The sequence below is a fragment of the Cydia amplana genome, chromosome 26, assembly GCF_948474715.1.
Source record: "Cydia amplana chromosome 26, ilCydAmpl1.1, whole genome shotgun sequence".
NCBI lineage: Eukaryota > Metazoa > Arthropoda > Insecta > Lepidoptera > Tortricidae > Cydia > Cydia amplana.
Window position 1 is genome coordinate 6,845,540 of NC_086094.1, and position 27,971 is coordinate 6,873,510.

General features: G+C 42.7%; 1 protein-coding gene and 1 long non-coding RNA gene across 3 annotated transcripts; both read left to right on the top strand.

Moving 5' to 3' along the window:
* The first annotated feature begins 1,801 nt into the window (after nucleotides 1-1,801).
* LOC134660097 (zinc finger protein 14-like) lies at nucleotides 1,802-25,207 on the top strand. The gene is made up of 11 exons (XM_063515797.1): nucleotides 1,802-2,010; nucleotides 2,738-2,854; nucleotides 4,111-4,585; nucleotides 5,710-6,044; nucleotides 7,153-7,238; nucleotides 15,068-15,193; nucleotides 16,032-16,139; nucleotides 17,466-17,568; nucleotides 20,397-20,506; nucleotides 22,141-22,252; nucleotides 25,094-25,207. Exons 1-11 carry the CDS (start codon nucleotides 1,888-1,890, stop codon nucleotides 25,205-25,207), a joined length of 1,809 nt encoding a protein of 602 aa, XP_063371867.1. The 5' UTR covers nucleotides 1,802-1,887.
* An 85-nt stretch (nucleotides 25,208-25,292) lies between these two features.
* Nucleotides 25,293-27,469, top strand: LOC134660304 (uncharacterized). 2 transcript variants are annotated; one of them, XR_010097871.1, is made up of 2 exons: nucleotides 25,293-25,342; nucleotides 27,333-27,469. It is a non-coding gene; the product is annotated as an uncharacterized LOC134660304 (long non-coding RNA). The 2 variants fall into 2 exon arrangements; XR_010097870.1 differs by lacking the exon at nucleotides 25,293-25,342 and adding an exon at nucleotides 25,549-25,633.
* Nucleotides 27,470-27,971: the final 502 nt, after the last annotated feature.

Below are 27,971 nucleotides of genomic sequence, written 5' to 3' on the forward strand. Positions count from 1 at the left end.
TGTCGCACTGATTGTTATTGCTGCTTCCACTGAAGCCAAATGGACTAGACAGCGGCCTTGTGATGCATTCTGCAATCGGACCAGCATGGTGAAGATGTTCTGCTGCCGACTACAAGGACATGCGCTGTACGCGACTTGTGAAAACGGGAGAATGTATTGTTTGTAAAATTCTAATAGAAAAGCGATACCCATATAAAGTTTTTTGTTTCTCTCCAATGATATGTTTTTTACCAAGACAAGAATTTGCTACCTTTTTATACTGACAAAGCTGGCTTGCCGGAGTAGGTAATGTAGGTATGTACATATGTTATATACTTCATCATCTTCCTCGCGTTGTCCTGTCGTTGTTGTGCCACGGCTCATGGGAGCTGAGTAGCTGACTGAGCTGAGCTACCGAGGCTTCCCCGTCTACAACGAATATTTCCACTGTTGAAAGATGGACCTTTTTTGTTCATTAATAATAATGTGATTTTGTTAGAGAGCTGACGGTCCAATTAAATATAAAATTAATCCATGACCAACAGAGGAATAGAGTCTTGGAATGTATTCGTCTGATTTCTTTCCGAAATCGGATGACGGAGATCGGATCTAGTGCGTAAATTACATAGAAATAGCTCTACGGCTACTTCGGACCATATTTTCACGGGTTCGGATCGGATTCGGATCGGACATAGTGCGAAACCGCTCTAAGCTCTAAGTCATTAACTTCTCCTGATTAAATTCTCCTTGCTCCAGCTATACTCCAAATACTCCAACTCTTTCATCGACTGTCAGTTCGACGTTTCATTTTTGCGCGTCATATACTTTAAAACAGTCGAAAAACCCAATAAAAAATAAATTCTAAATTAACAAGTGCAGTTACTAATGAAGCAATAAGTGAAGAAAATACGTATTTAAAATGCACAGCAAGACTTTGTTGGTTCTCCTGAGTGCCGTGTTACTGGTCGCCTTGGTAGCTCTAGCCGAGGCGCGCTTCACGAGAGAACAAGCGTGTGATCGGTTCTGCACGAAAACTAAAGAAGAAAAACATTTTTGCTGTCAGATGCGAGGGTACCGGATGTATGTGACGTGTGAGAATAATGAATTGTATTGTTTATAAGGCATATCTTAACATACATACACTGAGATTCTCCTATTAGGTAACATTGTTCATGTCCTTTTGGTATGTAATCCTGAATAATATAATGACGTGTTAAAAGTGTTTTGATTGTAGTTTAGTGAAAACATTAACCTTTTGGACGCCAATGACCGATATATCCGCACCGTAGGTTCAACCCCAAAGACCGATTAATCGGTGACAGACCACATAGCAACATAGACCTACGTGCATATGCAGTTCAATTTCAGTTTTGACATTTCGGTGACGTGGCGTCAGCGTGACAGTTTTTGTGTTTGACACGGCGTCTAAAAGGTTAATCAAATCTGTACGGAACTCTTGTCACCCTCGGTAAGGTAGTGTGTTATGGCTATACATAGCCTCTAAGCCCCCTCCACACTCGTGCGGCAATCACGGCGCGAATCCGCGAACGCGAGTGTGGAGTCGAGTTCGGCGATCTACGAAATTTTCAGTTTGATTGTCCACGCTGGTCCACTCCGAGGGCCTACCACGAAAATCAAAATTCGCAAATTGCGAGGATCTTTTCCTTTTATTCCAATTTGCGAACTTCGATTTTCGCGGTTCGGACTACCCATATACTTACACGATATTTTTGAACGAAAATGTCAAAACAAAACTGTCTAGTGCAACTCGAGTCCCTGATGCTGAGGAGCGAGCATGGAGCGAGCTTGGACTCTGCCTGAGGACCACCTGAAGTTCTGAAGACTCTATCTCCGCCCCAGTGGTTCTATATCGTATTAAACAAATGTTCTGATTAGCATCTTTAAAACATGAGCGCTCACAGTGGAGCTCCAAACGCCTTTTGTGCGACATGTCTAAGCCAGGATAGGCAAATGTTTACACCGCCGTTACACCACATCAGACCCGTTTCTATGTTCTATAAAGATTTGACGGTAAGTAATAAGTATCATACTGTTATAGTTTGTATGTACCTTTGTTTCTTGTACAAATTTTAGGGATATTGGCGCAGTAAAGTAAGGACGTTGAGCACGTAGAATCTCGTACACTGATCCGCCATTTGCAATAATGTGCGCATAATTATATTGCTGTCCCGCTCACACAGTGGCATTGACCTCCGGAATTATATGCAATATAATTACGGGCGTGCGATAGTTTAGTTAGTTAGTTACTTAGCGTACATACTTTAGTTGGCCGGTGTAGCTTCCCGACTTAACATAAGTAAGGTAAACGTACTAGTGCTCGACACGCTAATGTCCAATAGATGACACCCTGCTGTCACCTCTATTGACAATGACTTAAGTTTCAAGATGACATGTACTGGGATCGCGTCGAGCACCAGTACATTTACCTTACTAATATGATAGGTTTTGGAGGATTTTATCAATTCTTATGCAGGTTGAATTACTGGCAGATGACACTCATTAGTAGATAAGTAAACTGTTTTGCCCAAATTAAGAGAACTAGGGCACTTAGAATTTATGGGGCCTAGATGGAAATACAGCCCTGGGTATAACTTTATCTAAGGATAGGCTAGTATTGCTCCATACAACACAGTATCATGTATCATGTTCAACATAATATATTAAGTTTGATGCTTTCTATTCTAGTATAACACATTTGTGTCCAAATTGTCCAAAAACTCATAATTTCATATTTCAGCTGACAGAAAACGACAAGATATGCTGGGAGTGCAACCATTTTGTTATAAAAATGGTCAACTTTAAAGACAGAGCCCTAAAAGCACAGCATACTCTTGCAGCCATGATAAATAAACAAGTGAGTAAATTAAACTTCCATCTAACTAAGGTTTGGTGTAATCTAATAGACCAGGGATTGGCAAACTTTAAGAGAAAGAGCTGGTCCAAACAAAAATTAGTGAAAAGTACCAATTCCTCGAGTTAAAAAGAGTCACAAAAATTAATAAAACGCGTCAATTCGAATCCGATCCTAGTCGCCACTTTTATATCGCGATAACGTTGCCGAAACTCGGGAGAGCATATGTAATAGGCTACATGACTAATTTTTTTTTATGGTATCAATCGATCGGGTTTGTTTTTAGGATCAAATGTCTATATGGGACCCATTGCATTAAAGTAACACAAAAGTCAGAAATTGTAGTCAAAGTCCGACAGTCGCACTTCATTCGCGAAACGCCCTACACAAAACGGCCAGAGGCCGTGACGTCATCGCCCATCTTGTAGTATGGACAAAACAAGAAAATTGCGTTTTTGTCGGTGAAATATTGCGTTTATGTATATAGTTGCTATACAATATTTTTTTGGATGAAATGTAAAGAATCGAATGGTACCCTTACTTTTATCGTTTTTGGAAGTTAAAAAAAACTTACATTTTGAAACTTTCAGGTCCTGTAATTTTGTAATTTTTCAATATGTAATTTTAATATCTACATTATTGTGATAAATTGCTCGTTTGCTATCTATTTTACTAGATTTTGTTATACAATTCAACATGTGTCATCATCCCTATTACCGCACCTGACAAATCCAGACAGGTTTTGTTGAAGTACCCTCATTTTTCAATACACTACACATACCCTCAGGTTTTGGACGCCTATAACTGTTTTTTTTTTGTAAAATATTTACCAAACTATGAATTACAAATAGGCAGTAAGCTCAAAATGTGTCACAATGTTAAAATAGTTTCGCTTTTTACATATTTTTTGACTAATGGCTAAACTTTCCTTACCTTAAACCCTGGGGTATGTTAACAAGTCTGATGAAGTACAATTTTGGCGCTTATCTCAAATAAATATCATTTCCGGGAAGAGACAGCCAGAGTCACAATTGTATCCCCAGATTCCCATGGTTTACCAACTTCTTGTTCAAACAAACAAAATATGTGTCATTTCCAATCAAAAAATCCCACTTTGTCCCTGCCATAAGGACGCTTTGACAGGTTATTTGTATCCAGATACAAGCAAATCTCGTCCTTTGTAGCTATAAAGTGTAAATTAAGAATTAACTAATTATCTGAATTATCGTCAGATTATAAACTACGTTTTATCCTTTCAGCCGACCTCACTCCAAAGTCTATCCAAACTAACAATATCCAATCGCCACAACTTGGAAATAACAAACCCACCAAAAAAAACAGAACCTACAGAACACCGAGATCCCCTTCTTATAGAAAGATTAAAATCCGAGCCCGACCCAGATAATGTAGCACCAAGTGAATGGAACATGGACCCTGATCCCGCGGAACCCGGAGATACTGATGGAAAAGTTATGTTTGAAGTGTATGAACATGAAGTTAATCCACCGGAAAGGCTTGTGGTTAAAATTGAACCTCTACCTGATAGACATGAAAATGCTGAAGTTAGTGATGCTAGTGTGTCACAAGATCCTGTACCTCAAAGGCGTGATAGCGGTGGTGTTTGGGAGACTATGTTAAACCGTGAACCGGTGCCTATGAGAAATGAAAGCGCTGGGGTATGGGGTGGAGTCGGGTTTGCGGATGCAACGCTAATGTCACTCTTAAATAGGAAACGTAAGTATTTCTTTTTTTTAATTATAAATGGGCTTACTCATGGCCACAGACTAGCCGAGGCGAAGACGTGGCCTACGATGGAGCGAGCCTGCCCAGAACTTTCTGGCACAACAGGCACCTGCCTGTTAACCCTTGATGGTTGCCGGGTTATATGAGCTCGGAAATATAGGAATTCCATTCCTTGGCAGTGCGCATAAGAAAAGAGGAAGCAAAGCGCTTCGTGCGAATTGGTGGAATATCTACCAAGTAAGGATGGAGACCGGCCGTGCGTCTAAAAGTCCGATGGTAGAATGGGGACGGTGGAATAAGCTCGTGTAGCTCTTGAGCATACTCCCCGAAGTGCAACCTGTAGTATACCGACAGACTGGCGACTTTCCGCCGATGGGCCAGAGACTGAAGCTTACCCGTTAGCTTCTTACTATAATCTGGCTTAAAGGGGCCCACAGATTACCAGTTCCCGACGATATCAGCCAGTCAGTTAAATGCAAATGGTGACAGTTCCGAACAACTGACAGGCTGATATTGTCCGGCGAACTGGTAATCTGTGGGCCCCTTTAGTCTTTGCTTACGGTGCCTTCGTTGATCTGGTCGCCACTATTCTGATTGAAGGTTGAGGAAGGCGATAGTTATACTCGTCAACAGGTTTCCGTACTTTTTAGTATTTGTTGTTATAGCGGCAACAGAAATACATCATCTGTGAAAATTTCAACTGTTTAGCTATCACGGTTCATGAGATACAGCCTGGTGACAGACAGACGGACAATGGAGTCTTAGTAATAGGGTCCCGTTTCTACCCATTGGGTACGGAACCCTAAAAAGTGCTATTTGGTGAAATGTAACTGCTGATGAAGACCAGAACGGAACTGATTTGATTTCCTTCTTTGTCAATATATGTTAAAAAATGATTCAAAAATGTTTTTGAAGTGAAAACTTCTTTAGCCGCGCTGTGCACTTTTTGAGGTGGGGAAAAAATATTAAACTCGCGACAGGTCAGGTGACCGACAGAGTCGACAGATTGAAAATTCGTAAGACTGACACGTGACCTGATCGAAAAACTGTTACAATGTCATTGAGTTTTCACTTCTGCCGGCACTCCCGGAGTGCAACCCGTTGTTTTTTTTCAGACGTTTCATACCCACCACCAATAAGCGTAGTGCCCCAACGAAAACTACCAATGATGGAAGTTCCCACGCTGAGAATCCTACCAAAAAACCCTACGCCTGAGAAAGATGCAGAAAAACACTCACTTGGAGAAACCTCGGAACCACCAGTATCCGACCCATCAGCCCCTAGTTTTACAGAAGAGAGATTGACAGAAGAGGAGAGACAGAGATGGTGGGAGAGTAAGAGAGAGAACGAGTTCTATGCAAAAAGTATAGAAGTTTTTAAATGTGCGAAATGTGTGGAGCCCTTTTTCACAAGAAGGACGTTTTTGGGACATGAGAAGATGCATACTGAGGTTTGTTGATTTACGGTTGAATTACGATAATTTTAATTACTAAATAAAAAAATATATATATAAATTAATACACATAAGTAAATATAAGGGTTTCTATGAAGAAAAGGGAGGTCATATGCGGGATAATATTTTACCCGTAGCGAAATTTTTAGAGGTACTATAATTGACTGTATAAAAATGTTTTATTATGAAATTATGATTTTTATTGCCTCACCTATAGAAAACATCGACATCTGTTCTCCTAAAATGTATGAAACAGCCAATTTTTTTTGTTGGTTCCATACTAAAAGTTGCTCAGTATGACCCACATATTCATCTCTTAAAATATGGCTGATGGTTGAAATAACATAATGTACATACAATTTAAACCTTATTATTTTTTATTTGTTAGCCTGTTGAGTCCCACTGCTGGGCAAAGGCACAGAATAAGTAATAGTATTATCATACAGAACGGACACGCACCGCCCCGCCCCGACTCGCATTACCTCGCCCGCGACAGGCCGCGGCATGAATGTGTGCGTAAGTCGCTCTACTGAGATTCCGTCAGGATTCCGTCAGAAACTCAATGACGCGTGTACAGACGTGCCGCGCACACATATAAACGCAAATCATTTTTGATGTATGGCGTGTCCGCCCTGTGGCAAAGGCCTCCCTCCCATTCTTCCACGCGTCTCGTTCTATTATGGCAATCTTTCCGAAGGACGTCAATGATATAATATAACCATAGATAGGTTATACTCATACTTGAGGAGCACAAAAAATACTTCCATATTTATTTCTATGCCTACGAAGAAATCTGTTATTTTTGATTAATTTTCTTATTCCATCTATCTTTGTCACACTCGTTGTTAAACATAAGGTCGTTTCTTTCTGTTTCGGTGTGCGGGAGCTCGTTAGCACGTGCACATTTCTCGCTTGTCCAGCCGCGACTAAAGGCAACTTGTCCAATTTGTCACAAGGTAAGCGCTTCAATTTTGGAACGCCTATAACCTATCTCGAGTTATAAATCATTGAAGGACGTCAAGATCGTGTCGCCATCTCCTTCGAGGTCTGCCTCACTCAACCTACGAAATTATGAAGTCGGTTAAAACTAAAATTATGTGGACAGATGTATGGCAAGCTGTCCTGTGACATTTGCAAGCTGAGGTTCCACGCGGAGCCAGCCCTGGCGACGCATAAGGACAGGCATTACAGGTAAGATACCTACTATCGAAATATTTAAGTTATAATTTCAGGTTATAGTGGAGAAGACTGAGCAGGAAAGCGGACCCTGGCGCTGAAGAAGATAATTTCCGGTTATACAGGGTGCCCAGTAATCATAATCATAATTAATGGATAACCTTCTAACCACCAACAGGGCACCTTAGGCTGGCCCAGAAAATGCACTTATAGGTCTAGTAAAAGTTTCGTGGTTTTCGAGATAATCGAACTTTTCTGTCTTTTTTAGTAGCTAGCACCATACTTCAAATTTAGAAAAGTGCGATTATCTCTAAAACCACGAAACTTTTACTAGACCTATAAGTGCATTTTCTGGACCAGCCTAAGGTGCCCTGTCGGTGGTTAGAAGGTTATCCATTAATTACTGGGCACCCTGTATACGTCCCACTGCTGGGCACAGGAATCATGCGCGAGAGGGCTTGGGCTATAGTCCCCACGCTAGCCCAATGCGGATTGGAGACTTTAAGTAAATAATTTATGTATGTAATTCATTCTGCAAAATGTTTACTATCCTCCAGTGTTGGCCGAACGTTAATCCCAATTACCATTAAAAATTAACCATTGAAAAGGTTAATTCGAATTAACCATTAACCATTGAAGGAAAATTAATTGTCAATTCGCATTAACATCAATTTGCATTAATATTAATTTATTTCGAACCATTAAAAATTAAAAAGAATTAATGGTTAATGCTTCACAAACCATTAAAAATTAAATCAATTTTTAATGACAATTAAAAATATTATTGATAATTATCAATTAACAAAAATATATCGTAATTTTATAAAGGCGCCCGTAATTTTTATCTAGCTAGTGGACCTCAGGTTTGGTGCAACATAGAAACACGCCGTTTGGTCATCCGACTCGTCTTGATGAGCACTTGGGAGACCAGTACCCAAGATAGAGCTGATGCTGAACCCTGGGTGTACCTAGTGGAATTCAGGTTTGGTGCAACATACACACACGCCGTTTAGGCTATTCGACTCGTCACAATGAGCACTTGGGAGAGCAGTACCCAAGATGGAGCTGATGCTGAACCCTGGCTGTACCTAGTGGAACTCAGGTTTGGTGCAACATAGACACACGCCGTTTAGGCTATTCGACTCGTCACAATGAGCACTTGGGAGAGCAGTACCCAAGATGGAGCTGATGCTGAACCCTGGCAGTACCTAATGGAACTCAGGTTTGGTGCAACATAGACAAACGCCGTTTTAGTCATCCGACTCGTCTTGATGAGCACTTGGGAGAGCAGTACCCAAGATAGAGCTGATGCTGAACCCTGGCAGTACCTAATGGAACTCAGGTTTGGTGCAACATAGACAAACGCCGTTTTGGTCATCCGACTTGTCTTGATGAGCACTTGGGAGAGCAGTATCCAAGATAGAGCTGATGCTGAACCCTGGCAGTACCTAATGGAACTCAGGTTTGGTGTAACATAGACAAACGCCGGTTTGGTCATCCGACTCGTCTTGATGAGCACTTGGGAGAGCAGTACCCAAGATAGAGCTGATGCTGAACCCTGGCAGTACCTAATGGAACTCAGGTTTGGTGCAACGTAGACAAACGCCGTTTTGGTCATCCGACTCGTCTTGATGAGCACTTGGGAGAGCAGTACCCAAGATAGAGCTGATGCTGAACCCTGGCAGTACCTAGTGGAACTCAGGTTTGGTGCAACATAGACACACGCCGTTTTGGTCATCCGACTCGTCTTGATGAGCACTTGGGAGAGCAGTACCCAAGATTGAGCTGATGCTGAACCCTGGCAGTACCTAATGGAACTCAGGTTTGGTGCAACATAGACAAACGCCGTTTTGGTCATCCGACTCGTCTTGATGAGCACTTGGGAGAGCAGTGCCCAAGATAGAGCTGATGCTAAACCCTGGCAGTACCTAATGGAACTCAGGTCTGGTGCAACATAGACAAACGCCGTTTTGGTCATCCGACTCGTCTTGATGAGCACTTGGGAGAGCAGTACCCAAGATAGAGCTGATGCTGAACCCTGGCAGTACCTAGTGGAACTCAGGTTTGGTGCGACATAGACAAACGCCGTTTTAGTCATCCGACTCGTCTTGATGAGCACTTGGGAGAGCAGTACCCAAGATAGAGCTGATGCTGAACCCTGGCAGTACCTAATGGAACTCAGGCTTGGTGCAACATAGACAAACGCCGTTTTGGTCATCCGACTCGTCTTGATGAGCACTTGGGAGAGCAGTACCCAAGATAGAGCTGATGCTGAACCCTGGCAGTACCTAGTGGAACTCAGGTTTGGTGCAACATAGACAAACGCCGTTTAAGTCATCCGACTCGTCTTGATGAACACTTGGGAGAGCAGTACCCAAGATAGAGCTGATGCTGAACCCTGGCAGTACCTAATGGAACTCAGGTTTGGTGCAACATAGACAAACGCCGGTTTGGTCATCCGACTCGTCTTGATGAGCACTTGGGAGAGCAGTACCCAAGATAGAGCTGATGCTAAACCCTGGCAGTACCTAATGGAACTCAGGTCTGGTGCAACATAGACAAACGCCGTTTTGGTCATCCGACTCGTCTTGATGAGCACTTGGGAGAGCAGTACCCAACATAGAGCTGATGCTGAACCCTGGCAGTACCTAGTGGAACTCAGGTTTGGTGCAACATAGACAAACGCCGTTTTAGTCATCCGACTCGTCTTGATGAGCACTTGGGAGAGCAGTACCCAAGATAGAGCTGATGCTGAACCCTGGCAGTACCTAATGGAACTCAGGCTTTGTGCAACATAGACAAACGCCGTTTTGGTCATCCGACTCGTCTTGATGAGCACTTGGGAGAGCAGTACCCAAGATAGAGCTGATGCTGAACCCTGGCAGTACCTAGTGGAACTCAGGTTTGGTGCAACATAGACAAACGCCGTTTTGGTCATCCGACTCGTCTTGATGAGCACTTGGGAGAGCAGTATCTAAGATAGAGCTGATGCTGAACCCTGGCAGTACCTAATGGAACTCAGGTTTGGTGCAACATAGACAAACGCCGGTTTGGTCATCCGACTCGTCTTGATGAGCACTTGGGAGAGCAGTACCCAAGATAGAGCTGATGCTGAACCCTGGCAGTACCTAATGGAACTCAGGTTTGGTGCAACATAGACAAACGCCGTTTTGGTCATCCGACTCGTCTTGATGAGCACTTGGGAGAGCAGTACCCAAGATAGAGCTGATGCTGAACCCTGGCAGTACCTAGTGGAACTCAGGTTTGGTGCAACATAGACACACGCCGTTTTGGTCATCCGACTCGTCTTGATGAGCGCTTGGGAGAGCAGTACCCAAGATTGAGCTGATGCTGAACCCTGGCAGTACCTAATGGAACTCAGATTTGGTGCAACATAGACAAACGCCGTTTTGGTCATCCGACTCGTCTTGATGAGCACTTGGGAGAGCAGTACCCAAGATAGAGCTGATGCTGAACCCTGGCTGTACTTAGTGGAACTCAGGTTTGGTGCAACATAGACAAACGCCGTTTTGGTCATCCGACTCGTCTTAATGAGCACTTGGGAGAGCAGTACCCAAGATAGAGCTAATGCTGAACCCTGGCTGTACCTAGTGGAACTCAGGTTTGGTGCAACATAGACAAACGCCGTTTTGGTCATCCGTCACATCTTGACGAGCACTTGGGAGAGCAGTACCCAAGATAGAGCTGATGCTGAACCCTGGCTATACCTAGTGGAACTCAGGTTTGGTGCAACATAGGCCCACGCTATTTAGGTCATCCGTCAGGGTTCAGCATCAGCTCTATCTTGGGTACTGCTCTCCCAAGTGCTCGTCAAGATGTGACGGATGACCAAAACGGCGTTTGTCTATGTTGCACCAAACCTGAGTTCCACTAGGTACAGCCAGGGTTCAGCATTAGCTCTATCTTGGGTACTGCTCTCCCAAGTGCTCATTAAGACGAGTCGGATGACCAAAACGGCGTTTGTCTATGTTGCACCAAACCTGAGTTCCACTAAGTACAGCCAGGGTTCAGCATCAGCTCTATCTTGGGTACTGCTCTCCCAAGTGCTCATCAAGACGAGTCGGATGACCAAAACGGCGTTTGTCTATGTTGCACCAAATCTGAGTTCCATTAGGTACTGCCAGGGTTCAGCATCAGCTCAATCTTGGGTACTGCTCTCCCAAGCGCTCATCAAGACGAGTCGGATGACCAAAACGGCGTGTGTCTATGTTGCACCAAACCTGAGTTCCACTAGGTACTGCCAGGGTTCAGCATAAGCTCTATCTTGGGTACTGCTCTCCCAAGTGCTCATCAAGACGAGTCGGATGACCAAAACGGCGTTTGTCTATGTTGCACCAAACCTGAGTTCCATTAGGTACTGCCAGGGTTCAGCATCAGCTCTATCTTGGGTACTGCTCTCCCAAGTGCTCATCAAGACGAGTCGGATGACCAAACCGGCGTTTGTCTATGTTGCACCAAACCTGAGTTCCATTAGGTACTGCCAGGGTTCAGCATCAGCTCTATCTTGGATACTGCTCTCCCAAGTGCTCATCAAGACGAGTCGGATGACCAAAACGGCGTTTGTCTATGTTGCACCAAACCTGAGTTCCATTAGGTACTGCCAGGGTTCAGCATCAGCTCTATCTTGGGTACTGCTCTCCCAAGTGCTCATCAAGACGAGTCGGATGACCAAACCGGCGTTTGTCTATGTTGCACCAAACCTGAGTTCCATTAGGTACTGCCAGGGTTCAGCATCAGCTCTATCTTGGGTACTGCTCTCCCAAGTGCTCATCAAGACGAGTCGGATGACTAAAACGGCGTTTGTCTATGTTGCACCAAACCTGAGTTCCACTAGGTACTGCCAGGGTTCAGCATCAGCTCTATCTTGGGTACTGCTCTCCCAAGTGCTCATCAAGACGAGTCGGATGACCAAAACGGCGTTTGTCTATGTTGCACAAAGCCTGAGTTCCATTAGGTACTGCCAGGGTTCAGCATCAGCTCTATCTTGGGTACTGCTCTCCCAAGTGCTCATCAAGACGAGTCGGATGACTAAAACGGCGTTTGTCTATGTTGCACCAAACCTGAGTTCCACTAGGTACTGCCAGGGTTCAGCATCAGCTCTATGTTGGGTGTTGCTCTCCCAAGTGCTCATCAAGACGAGTCGGATGACCAAAACGGCGTTTGTCTATGTTGCACCAGACCTGAGTTCCATTAGGTACTGCCAGGGTTTAGCATCAGCTCTATCTTGGGCACTGCTCTCCCAAGTGCTCATCAAGACGAGTCGGATGACCAAAACGGCGTTTGTCTATGTTGCACCAAACCTGAGTTCCATTAGGTACTGCCAGGGTTCAGCATCAGCTCAATCTTGGGTACTGCTCTCCCAAGTGCTCATCAAGACGAGTCGGATGACCAAAACGGCGTGTGTCTATGTTGCACCAAACCTGAGTTCCACTAGGTACTGCCAGGGTTCAGCATCAGCTCTATCTTGGGTACTGCTCTCCCAAGTGCTCATCAAGACGAGTCGGATGACCAAAACGGCGTTTGTCTATGTTGCACCAAACCTGAGTTCCATTAGGTACTGCCAGGGTTCAGCATCAGCTCTATCTTGGGTACTGCTCTCCCAAGTGCTCATCAAGACGAGTCGGATGACCAAACCGGCGTTTGTCTATGTTACACCAAACCTGAGTTCCATTAGGTACTGCCAGGGTTCAGCATCAGCTCTATCTTGGATACTGCTCTCCCAAGTGCTCATCAAGACGAGTCGGATGACCAAAACGGCGTTTGTCTATGTTGCACCAAACCTGAGTTCCATTAGGTACTGCCAGGGTTCAGCATCAGCTCTATCTTGGGTACTGCTCTCCCAAGTGCTCATCAAGACGAGTCGGATGACCAAAACGGCGTGTGTCTATGTTGCACCAAACCTGAGTTCCACTAGGTACAGCCAAGGTTCAGCATCAGTTCCATCTTGGGTATTGCTCTCCCAAGTGCTCATTGTGCGAGTCGAATAGCCTAAACGGCGTGTGTCTATGTTGCACCAAACCTGAGTTCCAGTAGGTACCTACTGCCAGGTTTCAGGGTCATTTTGTTGTCTCATTTTAAAATATCACGACCTGATAATTCACTGAAGCTTGTATTCATATGCTTATTTTTAATTTTAATACCTAGCTCCAAGTTTCTAAGCAATAGTAACATTAATTATTAGTTTATGAAAAAATTGATTTAATTGCATTAAACGTTAATTTAGATTGACAATCAATGTAATTAAACGTCTCAAAATTCAATTCTAACTAACTTAATTTAAATTGATGCGTAATGCAATTGACTAATTGCGGATTTAATGGTTAATGGAAATGATTAATTGTTAATTAGAATTACACATTACGGCCAACACTGCTATCCTCGCAACGCCCGGAATTTATTTTTTGAATAGCTAATAGCCGGGTACTGACTGAGCGAGCAGCCTCGCGAGGCATCCTCGGACGATTGCCGCGCAACGTTTGCCGCGCGAGGCAGCCTCGGTCGGTAGAATTTGTTGCACGAGGCTGCCGCGCGCGGCAAAGCCACAGTGAGGCTGAGCCAAACATCGAGCGCTCAGTTTAACGTGAAATCGCACAGAGACCGCGCGTCTCATGAGGCCGTTCATTCGAAAAACTGTCGCCACCACTGCGTTTCTAATAATTCTACGGCTTGTAAAATAGTTATTTGTACAACAAGAGATCAAAGTTTGATATTTCTTCGAGTGCTTATTTTGAGTCCCGTGCAAGCGAAAGATTCTATAATAGATTCACGAGCGTAGCGAGTGAATCTAATTTAGAATCTTGAGCGTAGTAAGGGACTCAAAAGCGCACGAGATGTAAATAACTTTGATCTCGTGTAGTACACAACATTTTTCACCTCAGCAGTGAGAACATATTAGAGAACCCGAAAAATGTATTCCTTCTTCATCACTTACCTCTATTCACTCATGTTTTTTTAAGATATACCAACAATTAAATTTTCACCTCAGCAGCTCGAACAAGGGTACTTTGCTACTTAAAAACAGTGAGCAAAATCGCATTTTGCTCACTGAGTGAGCAAAATCGCATTTTGCTCATTTTGTCCCACTCAGTGAGCAAAATGCGATTTTGCTCACTGTTTTTAAGTAGCAAAGTACCCTTGTTCGAGCTGCTGAGGTGAAAAAAAAATTATTCATGGAATGTTTATTTCCTGGTTTATATTTGTCCACGCATCTTCTCTTAGTCCTCTATTAGTATAATCGGGACATTTCGCATCCCATAATCGTCTATATTCACCAGTTGTATTAATTTAAGGCACTGTTCTTTATCCATGGCGCTAACGCTACGTCTTACGTAGGCGAACAACGCGCGAACGCCGCGCGGCCGCCGCCCCGCTTCGCGTCTAAATCGCTCACGTACGAGTAGGACATACCTATACGTATCAACGGTTTGTTTCATCCTCGCCGCGTCGCGCCGCGCCGCGCCGCCACCGCGCCGCCGCCGCGCCGCTACCTCGCCGCGCCGCGCCGCGCCGCGCCGCGTTCGCGCGTTGTCCGCCTACGTAAGCCGTAGCGTAACATGCGGCGAAAAAGCGAGGCAAAACACATCCGTCTTCAGTGAGCGCGGCAAACGTACTGAGGCGCCTTTGAGCATTGACAAAAACCGACAACGCTCGGCTCGGGCCGATAGGTTAGGTTTGTTTTATGGCAATCCTGAAATGTGACGCGTTTCTGGACCAAATGAATTATGACTAACGAAAATGCGGGCAAACAATACATTATGACTTAAAACTATTTGGGAAACAATAGAACCCGTTTAATCGTTCACCTCAACTATTTGTGCCCACAGACTGCTGAAATGTACGCGCTGTGCCCACGCGTGGGACACTCCTAACTCCATGCGACGGCACTGCGAGACGGAGCATTCGGTCCCTATCACTCTCTGGAACTGCGACATCTGTTCTCGCGAGTTCACGTATGTACCTATATATATTTTCACCACACCAACTGGTAAAGGCTCTCTTGATTGTTCAAAAATTGATAGCAAAGTTGCATTTTATTCACATGTGAGGCAAAGTAATCAAATGCAAATTTTGAGTTATTTTCTTATGTTTACTGGAAGAATTGACACTTAAATGATGGTTTTGAATGATAAATATTTAATAACATGCATTTGAATTTGGTTTTATTTGATATCTTACAGTTCATATTTTCTTCGGGTTGGTGTGGTGAAAAATTACTATTTTACTTTATTTTTTATCAAGCAGACACGTCTGCAACCGATATTTCAAATTAATATTATAGATGTCGCTAATCTAGCGCCAAGTAGTGTATTTATTACTACAGTTAACGGAAGGAGTTAAAGATAGAGTTCCGGTTATAATATTATGTGAAAATTATTGAGCAATACACGTTTCGTTAGTCGTAGATGTCACTAATCTAGTGTCAAGTAGAGGTACTGATAAATCCGTTAGCCGTCTATGTATTATTAGTTTATCGGTCACCCAAAGGGTAAAAACGGGACCCTATATAAGGCTCCGTTGTCCGTCCGTCTGTCACCAGGCTGTATCTCATGAACCGTGATAGCTAGACAGTTGAATTTTCACAGATGATGTATTTTCTGTTGCCGCTATAACAACAAATACTAAAAACAAAATAAATATTTAAGGGAGCTCCTTACAACAGTGTTTTTTGCCGTTTGCACGGAAACCATCGTGCGCGAGTCCGACTCGCACTTAGCCTTTTTTTCTATTAAGTATATGACATCTATTTCAGTTTATAATTTGTACAATAATAACTGTTTGCTTTTGCAGTCGCTACAGAAAATACTTGAACCACATCCGCGGGCACGGCTGCGAGGAGTGCCCCCAGTGCGGGAAGAAGATCTTCGATCACATGACCCGTATGAAGTACCACATGCTGTGAGTATGAGTACCGAGGGCCGCTCTGAAAGGTTTCAGCACATGCGTCTTCGAATTTCAACTGTTGTGAAACTTGTGAGACATACTAACATTGAATAATTTTACGGTATGGACTCACTTGTTTTTAATAGTCACTCGCGTGACATCTTTCGGAGTAGGGATGTTGCGAATATCCGCATCCGCAACCGCGGAATTTCCGCATCTGCATCCGCATCCGCATAAAATCAATGCGGAGTTTAATGCGGATGCGGATGTGGAACAGGTCGGTACAGGAACGTCTTAGCATTGGCGTAAGTGCTAGACAGCTAGGTAATGTAGTAATTAGCCAGAAAAACCTATTAGAAATGAGCAGTCAAGCGTGAATGGGACTTAATGTACCTTACCCTTGGAACGCGACTCGCACTTGGCCGGTTTTTTGAAATAAAAATTACTAAAATGTAATATCTGACGTTTTTTTATGTACTTATCTTGACATCCGCATCCGCGGATGTGAGCCTTTAAAAATCCGCATCCGCATCCGCGGATGTCAAAAAATCGGCATCCGCAACATCCCTGGTATATATCACTCATTTGGCTCAGTGGATCTGTAGACTATATTATTCACGAGAGAGAGATGTCAATGAATAAGATACATACAGCCATAAGTGCGACCAAGATGGCGTACCACGCGATACGATCCGGCCATGTTTTCCCGACACCCTCCGAATTCTTCCGAACCGCTCCGAAACCTATTCGCATCGTCTCAAGCCGCGTCTCGATATCGCGCCTAGGCTTTTTGGCCTAGGTCAAGAAGTAATGTAAGGAGCAGGGATGTTGCGGATGCAGATTTTTTGACATCCGCGGATGCGGATGCGGATATTTAAGGGCTCACATTAGCGGATGCGGATGTCAAGATTAGGTACTCAGAAAACGTCAAATATTACATTTTTAGTATTTTCTTATTAAAAAAAACGAAACGTTTAGTATTTAAGCAAGAATATAGGTGCGTTATATTTAATAAACAGTAACTTGGCCGACTTTTCTGGATCTAGACGATTAATTTCGTTATAGGTAATGACGAAATTACTTAGCACTTACGCCGCCGCTAAGACATTCCTGTACCGACTTGTTCGACATCCGCACCCGCGTAAGCTCCGCATCGATTTTATGCGGATGCGGATGTTGAAAATAATGCGGAAGTTCCGCAGTTGCGGATGCGGATGCGGATGTTCGCAACATCCCTGGTAAGGAGCCATAAATGAGCAACTTCATGTCGTCATTTCGTGACATTAACGCATACATTTCGGAGTATGTTTGAGAAATAGATATTTGTTTGTCTGTCCGCAGTACACATAAGGACTTGGAACGGCTGTTCAAGTGCTCGGAGTGTGACAAGAGCTTCAAGTGCAAGGCAATCCTGACTACCCACGTCGCTCGAGTCCATACTGGCGTAAGTATGTCTGTCTGTCTGTCTGCAACTTCAATTGGCTATACAAACGCTATAACGCAGTCCTAGGTGTGTAATATCATAACATTATGAATAATTATTAATCATATACGATCACTGACTTAATATAAAAGAAATAGACACACAAAGCAGAACAAAAACGTCAAGAAATGTGGATCCCAATGACGTTTCGCACCATTTGCATTGATGATAAAAACGCTTACGTAAATTTTGAGTCAAGATAAATGTTTCGTACAGAAAAGAGCTTAATGTCGTAAGCATTAAGTGTCACATTTGCATACATAAGTACCAACACTGTTTAAAAAATTTAGTCCGATGGCACTAAACGTAACGTATTTACGTCAAGCAACGTCAAACGAGAATAATGAACGAATGGAGTCACTTTGGTACACTTGAATAGGTATTACTATACAGAAAAACCAATTGAAGTAATAAATAAAACAAATTTAATTTAATCGGGAGTTTAAATAAAATTAATTCGTGGTTCAAATTCAAACAAATTAAATTTTTAATAAGTAAGTATACGTCTTTAAATACTAATTTCCTTGAAATAAATTCAACTTATTAAATAAAATAACTGTGTATTTTAGATCTACATTTACTCATCGCACCCACGGGGACATTTAGGTACTGATTGGATTTTTTTTTATAAAGTCCATACTTTATAAAAAAAATCGGGTTGTTCCCACTAGTTACCACCAAGTTGATATCAGTGGTAACTACTAGGATTTTTTTCCCACCTTTTACCACTGGTAACTACTGGGAAAAATAATTCCCACTAGTTACCACCAAAGCGAGTTGGTGGAAATAACCCAAAAAAATCCTGTGGTTGTCACTGTGTTCAGACAGGTTTAGCATTTACAGTTAGTCGATATAAGCCCTTATTGGTTGTCGGAAACAGGGAAATGGGCCGATCACACAAGTGCCGTTTTGCTTTGTTTAAAACTGCATCAACCCTATCTCTTGCTATAATTAAATAGCAGTCCACTTTGCACGTCGCATAGGTTTTCTTGGAAATTTTGAATTTAAACATAATATTATTCCTTACGAATTTCATATAAAAATAAAAATAAATATTGACCTCACATCGACTCATTAGATTTTTGTTCCTTGACATCCCTTCTTTGGTACTAACAAATTAATTTATTCAAAACCATAAAATTACCACCAGATTACATAAATTATGTAATGCTATCCAAAGAACTAACCGAAAGAAATACATTCCATCCTTTTTCCTTGTTTTATCATTGTTATTTTTACATATTTTAACGGCACATTTCGTAATTGTTGACAACTTCACATTTGAGCGTTTCAAACAAGACTAAACGAAAAAGTAACGCGTGATCTGTTTCAACGTTACTTTTGTGGGGCCATTTTTTGCGGCTGATTGGGTATCCAGTTCTTTATTCTATATCAATGTATACGATTATATTATTTTGCTTTCATAAGTAATAGCATAGAGAGTATAAGTAAAGAAAGAGCGGTAACTCCATACATCAGTTTTCATACCAAAACGCGATTTATTTCGTAGTCGACATCTAACGTCAAGTAGTAAAATTATCAGTACCGCTACTTGACACCAGATGTCACAAGTGTCGCTACTGACGAAAAATGTACTGCTAAAACAATTTACAACTAATATTACAAGCGGAAAGAGTTGAAAATAGAGTTCCAGTTATAAATATTAGCTGAAAATTGTTGAGCATTAAGAGTTTTCGTTTGCCGCGACATCTTTTGTCAACTAGCAGAACTTATAATGGCTACTTGGCGCTAAATGTCGACTACTAAATAACTTGCGTTTTGGCATAGAGAAAAAAATACATAGAGTGCTCACTCCATACATCAGTTTTAGTACCAAAAAGACTATTAGCATCTAGCATCGAGTAGCGGAACTATCAGTACTGCTACTTGACAATAGATGTAGCACCGACCGGAAAGTCTTATGCTGTTGAGATAAGACTTTCCGGGATCTATTGTCAAGTAGCAGTACTGATAGTTCCGCTACTCGATGCTAGATGTAGACACTGAAATTAATAGTCTGAACTGATGTACGGAGTGAGCACTCTTGTCTTATTATATTTCTCTATGGTTTTGGTAAGAAAACTGATGTATGGAGTTACCACTCTTTCTTTACATATATTTATCTACGGTAATATACTATTTTTAGGGTCCCGTACCAAAAAGGTACAAAAGGAACCCTTATGTTGCGACTCTGCCCGTCCGTCTGTCTGTCACATTGCTAAATATCTCGAGAACTACTAAAGCTATCGATTTGAAATCTGAAATAGTTATGAACAACGCTTACCCAAACACATTGAAAGTGTATATGTGACGTTATCTATGAAAAGGGACCTTATTGTCGATGGCGGTTACGGCATTATTAACGATGCTCCGATATAAATACAATGTCCCGCGACGCTGTGCGGCGTAAGCGCCATCGACAATAAGGTCCCTTTTCATAGATAATGCCTCATTTTTAACAAGCTTTTATTAGGTCGACCTGTATGTAACTATGTAATGGAATCTAAGGTAACTAATTTAACCATCTTCCAAGGATCGTAGCGTCATGAAAATTGGCAGCTGTATGTAGTTCTGATGACAATACAATAATATGGTACTGTCGAACTGATCTGATGATGGAGACAGGAGGTGGCCATAGGAACTCTGTGATGAAACAACGCAACCTAATTGTGTTAGGGGTTTTTAGAATTGTCTCGATGAGTATTAGTTGTCTGTCGTAAGAAAAGTACAGTCAGCGATAAAAGCTTGTACCAAAAAGGAAATTTTTGCCAAAAACTTATTTGTTACAGAAGGATGACGTGATGCATTGCGCGCTGTGTAATAAGCGGTTCAAGAACTCGTACTCATACAACAACCACATGAAGTACTCCGGCCAACACGTCACCAGCGATATGCTCACGTAAGGTTTATACTTATTACTAGCCTACTACAAAGTACCATATGTGTATATCAGCGGTCGGCAACCTTTTAGCAGCCGACGGTTACATAGTAGTTATGACTTTATCAGACATTGTCGTTTGTCAATATTACATGCAAAATAGCCAGGGAGGCTCGCGGGCCGCAAGTGACAGGTTCGAGGGCCGTATGCGGCCCTCGTGCCGAAGGTTGCCGACCGCTGGTGTATATTAAAGTACATACTGTGTATAATTGCATGAATTCTATAGTAATTTAAATTGTATTTTTTCTTATTTACTCGTAATTATAAGATGTAGGTGATAATGTTTTGCAAAGATGTGTCCCGCCGAGTTTGTTGCCGGTCCCATATTGGGATACCCTCCTCCAATTGAAGCGGGATTTAAATCTCGAGGCAAAGGTGTAGGGTTGGAGCCGGTATAGCTTTATTTGACGTTCATAAGCGCATTGTAATATGCCTACTTGAATAAACTATCCTTATCTTTAGCGACCCGCCCCGGCTTCGCACGGGTTACACAAAACGTTAACAAATTATTCACCTAAACCAGTGGTTCCTAACCTGTGGGTAATTACCCCCCTGGGCGTAAAACTGGTATTTTACGGGGGTAATAAAATAAGCCAACCTAATATAACAATACAACAAACGTACACGTTTTATTTTTTATTACCATTGGGAGGAGGGGTAAAATCAGGTTCCCTAGTTAGTCATAGGGGTAACCGGACTGAAAAGGTTAGGAACCACTGACCTAAACCTTCCTCAAGAATCACTATTATTATAATTTGTTAACCCGTGCGAAACCGGGGCGGGTCGCTATAGTTATTTATATCAAATTACATACAATGGAGACATTAGAAAAAAACCGGCCAAGTGCGAGTCGGACTCGCGCACGGAGGGTTCCGCACCATCAACAAAAAATAGAGCAAAACAAGCAAAAAAACGGTCACCCATCCAAGTACTGACCCCGCCCGACGTTGCTTAACTTCGGTCAAAAATCACGTTTGTTGTATGGGAGCCCCACTTAAATCTTTATTTTATTCTGTTTTTAGTATTTGTTGTTATAGCGGCAACAGAAATACATCATCTGTGAAAATTTCAACTGTCTAGCTATCACGGTTCGTCAGATACAGCCTGGTGACAGACGGACGGGCGGACGGACGGACAGCGAAGTCTTAGTAATAGGGTCCCGTTTTTTACCCTTTGGGTACGGAACCCTAAAAAATGTGAGACTGACAAGGACAAACAATAATAGCGCTTTTGCTGCTACTCCTACTGAAAGATACATAAGACTATACCGTTCGGTCATTTAAATAAATAAATAAATATTGGAGGACGTCTTACACAGATCAACCTAGCCCCAAACTAAGCAAAGCTTGTACTATGGGTACTAGGCGACGATATAACATACTTATATAGATAACTACATACTTATATACATAGAAAACATCCATGACTCCGGAACAAATATTAGTGTTCACCACACAAATAAATGCCCTTACCGGGATTCGAACCCAGGACCATCGGCTTAGCAGGCAGGGTCACTACCCACTAGGCCAGACCGGTCGTCAAATTTCGCCCCACCCCTCATGCCAGATCCGGTTATATACTAGATTCATGTGCAGGCATAACTGCACAGAGTGCCGCAGGGTGTTCCCGACCGGCACCATGCTGCGCCGGCACAAGGAGAGCCTGCACAGCGACGAGCGGAAATACGAGTGCCCAGTGTGCCACACGGTAACTATCTAACAAGCGTGCCACATGGTAACTAACAAGTGTGCCACACGGTAACTATCTAACAAGTGTGCCACGTGGTAGCTATCTAACAAGTGTGCCACACGGTAACTATCTAACAAGCGTGCCACATGGTAACTAACAAGTGTGCCACACGGTAACTATCTAACAAGTGTGCCACGTGGTAGCTATCTAACAAGTGTGCCACACGGTAACTATCTAACAAGCGTGCCACATGGTAACTAACAAGTGTGCCACACGGTAACTATCTAACAAGTGTGCCACGTGGTAGCTATCTAACAAGTGTGCCACACGGTAACTATCTAACAAGTGTGTCACATGGTAACTGTCTAACAAGTGTGCCACATGGTAACTATCTAACAAGTGTGCCACACGGTAACTATCTAACAAGTGTGTCACATGGTAACTATCTAACAAGTGTGCCACACGGTAACTATCTAACAGTGTTCCCGACCGGCACCATGCTGCGTCGGCATGTGGAGAGCCTGCACAGCGACGAGCGGAAATACGAGTGCCCAGTGTGCCACACGGTAACTATCTAACAAGTGTGCCACACGGTAACTGTCTAACAAGTGTGCCACACGGTAACTATCTAACAAGTGTGTCACATGGTAACTATCTAACAAGTGTGCCACACGGTAACTATCTAACAGTGTTCCCGACCGGCACCATGCTGCGTCGGCATGTGGAGAGCCTGCACAGCGACGAGCGGAAATACGAGTGCCCAGTGTGCCACACGGTAACTATCTAACAAGTGTGCCACACGGTAACTGTCTAACAAGTGTGCCACACGGTAACTATCTAACAAGCGTGCACATGGTAACTAACAAGTGTGCCACACGGTAACTATCTAACAAGTGTGCCACGTGGTAACTATCTAACAATTGTGCCAATCGGTAACTATCTAACAAGTATTCCACATAGTAACTATCTAACAAGTGTGCCACATGGTAACTATCTAACAAGTGTGCCACACGGTAACTATCTAACAGTGTTCCCGACCGGCACCATGCTGCGTCGGCATGTGGAGAGACTGCACAGCGACGAGCGGAAATACGAGTGCCCAGTGTGCCACACGGTAACTATCTAACAAGTGTGCCACACGGTAACTGTCTAACAAGTGTGCCACACGGTAACTGTCTAACAAGTGTGCCACATGGTAACTAACAAGTGTGCCACATGGTAACTGTCTAACAAGTGTGCCACATGGTAACTATCTAACAAGTGTGTCACATGGTAACTATCTGATCAACCAAATTCCGCGATTTCGTCGCTTTGCAACAGGTACGAGGGGTGTTCAAAATATTCTCGGTATGAGAATGAAAACAAACAAGTACGAAAAGTTTGATATTTTTATTTTTCAATATACTCCCCCCCTATGTTCATACACTTAAAAGATCGATCAATTATTTTTTTTAATACCTCGTAAAAATATTTTTTATCTTTCGTGTAAAAATGCTCCTCCACTGCCGCCTTCACTGCTTCATCGTCAGAAAATTTATTTCCACGCAGATCCTTTTTAAGATTGGGGAGCAAAAAGAAGTCGCTGGGGGCTAAGTCCGGACAATACGGTGGGTGAGTAACAGTTTTAAACCCACATTCAACAATAGCTGCCTTGGCAATATGAGCAGTATGGACGGGGGCGTTGTCATGCAGAAGCAGAATACCTTTGGTTAACTTTCCTCGCCTCTTTTCTTTAATTACATCCTTTAATTGACGTAGAATGTTAGCGTAGTACTGTCCTGTGATATTTACACCTTTTTCTTTATAATCGATTAGTAATACTCCTTCACAATCCCAAAATATCGTGGCCATGACCTTGCCAGCTGAAGGGATGACCTTGAACTTCTTGGGATGAGCTGAACCCTTAATGTGCCACTGCATGGACTCTTGTTTACTCTCTGGGTCATAATGATGAACCCAGGTTTCATCTCCAGTAACTATTCTTTGCAGCACCTCATCAGGATTTTCACCGCACAGGTCAATAAAATCGGAACAACAAGCTACACGCATGTCTTTTTGAAGCCGAGTCAGCATTCGCGGAACCCATCTTGCACTTACTTTTGACATATTAAGATGGTCATGTATAATATCATGTACGGTACCAATAGAGAGATTGGTTACTTGTGCTATAGATTTTACCTTCACTCGACCATCTTCCAATATAAGTTTTTCCACTTTATCAATATTTTCTTGTGAAGTAGCTACTACAGGCCGGCCAGGTCTAGGGTCATCTTCAATACTCTCCCTTCCGCGTTTAAACTCGCTTGACCACTTTTGAATGGTAGACAAAGAAGGAGCAGACTCACGGTAAACACAATCCATTTCCTCTTTTATGGTTTTTTGATTTTTACCCTGTTTTGTCAAGAATTTTATCACGCATCGATGTTCTAATTTAGTTAACATTGTCAATTCGCACATGATGTTCATGTTTGTTCAGCAATTGCAGAAAAACAAAAGACTATCTCGGTTCGAATTATACTTTTTTTTAATGTCAATGAACAAACCTTAGCGGCCAGTAACGAAAGAAATTTTAGAAGAGGTCGTAAGATATCAATACCGAGAATATTTTGAACGCCCCTCGTAGCTTCCATTTCATTTCCACACCAATTTTAGATAAGCCGCGCGTGGCGCTGTCGCCACCTAGCGGCCATATCTGCCCTGATCGTAACACACGCGTTTTGTTAGAGAGTGAGTCTTCTGTGCCTAGTACTATTATTTATTCTGTGCCAAAACTCACATTTTGTACTAAATATAAAGAATTAATTTTTGGATTCTTGAGTATTCAATAATTGTAATATGTATCTCGTTATGTTCGGCCAGATGTTCAAGTCATCGGCCAACCGGACGCGGCACCAGCGTCTCGCACACGAAAACCACACCGGGCCCAAGGACAAGATGTGCGACTACTGCGGGAAGGCTTTCAAGGTATTATGAACCTTACCGCTACGACATAAGGTTGTTAGTACGCTACTGCAGTTCAAGACGAACACGCGGCACCAGCGGCTCGCGCGCTAGAGCCACGCCGGGCCCAAAGACAAGATGTGCGACTACTGCGGGAAGGCTTTCAAGGTATTATGAACCTTACTGCCACGACATAAGGTTGTTAGTACGCTACTGCAGTTCAAGACGAACACGCGGCACCAGCGGCTCGCGCACTAGAGCCACGCCGGGCCCAAAGACAAGATGTGCTACTACTGCGGGAAGGCTTTCAAGGTATTATGAACCTTACTACCACGACATAAGGTTGTTAGTACGCTACTGCAGTTCAAGACGAACCGGACGCGGCACCAGCGTCTCGCACACGAAAACCACACCGGGCCCAAGGACAAGATGTGCGACTACTGCGGGAAGGCTTTCAAGGTATTATGAACCTTACTGCTACGACACAAGGTTGTTAGTACGCTACTGCACTTCAAGACCACAGACAAGACATCCTCCAGACTGAGCATAGTAGCGCTACCCCCTCTGCCAGAAATATAAAATAAAAAATAAAATAAAAATAAAAAGTCATTTATTGTCGCAAAACATACAGTAACAAAATAAAACAAACAAGGAAAAAGAAAAAGACACAATAAGCACATAAGTCCAATAGGGTTGTTGACTGTATAAATAAATATATATAATGTTTAATTATAACTAAATGTAGAAGGAGAAGTTAATTTGAACGTGACGTCGTGTGTGCGTTTCATATACACTAGTATCTAATCGTTCTGACAGTTCGAGAAAAAAAAAAAAGAAAGAACTTGATTTGACCTGACAGTCAACCATCCTATAAGGGCAATAAGCATTAATTACAGCAAATATACAGTAGTTTTACTCAATGTTCGAGTCAAAGTGTCTTTGTGTGACGTCCGTGTCTTTGAACGGACCAATCACGGCACGGGACTCGCTCGCCTCGTCCCCCGCACCCCAGTATTGTTGGCAGCATCGGTTTCATGAAATAATTGCTCTAAACTCCGTCTAGAGGATTCCTAGTCTATCTTCAAGACGAACACGCGGCGCCGGCAGACACTACTCTACATCATGAACCTTACTGCTACGAGATAAGGTCCACTATTGGTTAAGAGAGGACGCTAAGTACGAAGATTTTCTTTTTGACTCGCCTACTCCTATCTCTATCGCACGCGCGTAGTTATATTGCTGTACCGCTCGCACAGTGTCATTGACCGCCGGCGTCATGGGCAGAACAGCAATACGTCCTTTCTTCACTACACCTTATAATACAAAGCGACTTTATTGTTAAGAGAATAAGGCGTCAAGGTAATTTTGAACACCTCGCCCGCTTAGCAACTTCTGCTGCTGACTGTTCATGCGTGTATAGCCTCCTAAGGCCCAACCATACAAATAAAAAATCCAAAATATGCCACTGAAATCTGAACCTATAATGCAGGGACTAGAGTTGATTTTGTTTTGTTTGAAAATTGAACGAAACAAAACAATTGCAACTCCATTCCAATAGGGACGATGACACATGTTGAATTTTGTAACAAAATTTAGTAAAATAGATAGCAAACGAGCAATTTATCACGATAATGTGGTTATTAAAATAAAATATTGAAAAATTACAAAAATACAGGACCTGAAAGTTTCAAAATTTAAGTTTTTTTTAAACTACCAAAAACGATAAAAGTAAGGGTACCATTCGATTCCTTACATTTCATCTAAAAAAATATTGTAAGGCAACTATATATTATACATAAACGCAATATTTCACCGACAAAAACGCAATTTTCTTGTTTGTCCATACTACAAGATGGGCTCCCAGAGACCTTGACGTCACGTTCCCTTACCGTTTTGTTTAGGGCGTTTCGCGAGTGAAGTGCGACTGTCGGCCTTTGACTACAATTTCTGACTTTTGTATTGCTTTAATGCAATGGGTCCCATATAGACATTTGATCCTAAAAACAAACCCGATCGATTGATACCATAAATGAAAATTAGTCATGTAGCCTATTGAATATGGTTTAAATTTCATTGAACTAATTAAGTATAGGTAGGACCTTGGGCCTTAGGAGGATATCACAGCAGTTAATTTTTATACATACCACGTTCGTTGCAGACAAAGAAAATGCTCTCGGATCACATAAACTCGCACACAGGCGCGCGGCCGTATGTGTGCGCGCTGTGCGGGGCGGACTTCGGGCGCAGTAGCGCCCTCTACCTGCACGGCCGGTACAAGCACAAGATACCCAAGAACGGCAGGGTGACTGTCAAGAAAGTTACAGTGAAGACTGAAGAGGCAGTGGACGCCACGTCACCGAAGTTGAACTGAAATTGAACTTTATGCATGTGCACGTAGGTCTATGTTGCTCTGTGGTATGTGACCGATTAATGCGGCTTTGGCGTACTTGCGGTGCTGATATATCGGTCATTGGCGTCCAAAAGGTTAAAAAAATTAAGTTAATAAATAACAATCATTAAAAAACTGTTCTAAATTATTTTATTTCAAAAATCATTTTCAGTTAACTCTAGCGTATCCGGCCAACGACCCTCGCGTTGAAAGTCGCTCCATGGTATTATCGTGTTATTTTATAATCAGATATAAAGTACTTTCGTACTTATTCTGTCTGTGGTCAGGCGTGTCTGACTCCGCGATTTCGTCGCTTTGCTACAGGTAGCTAAAAGTACATCCGTTCGGCCCCAATTTTGGGGAAAGCCATAAGCCGCGCGTGGCGCTGTCGCCACCTAGCGGCCATAT

Coding starts and splice junctions, on each gene's coding strand:
- LOC134660097 (XM_063515797.1), top strand. CDS start 1,888: ATGAGCGCTCACAGTGGAGCTCCAAACGCCTTTTGTGCGACATGTCTA. Junction 4,586..5,709: donor GTCACTCTTAAATAGGAAAC/GTAAGTATTTCT, acceptor GTTTTTTTTCAG/ACGTTTCATACCCACCACCA. Junction 20,507..22,140: donor GTCACCAGCGATATGCTCAC/GTAAGGTTTATA, acceptor ATTCATGTGCAG/GCATAACTGCACAGAGTGCC.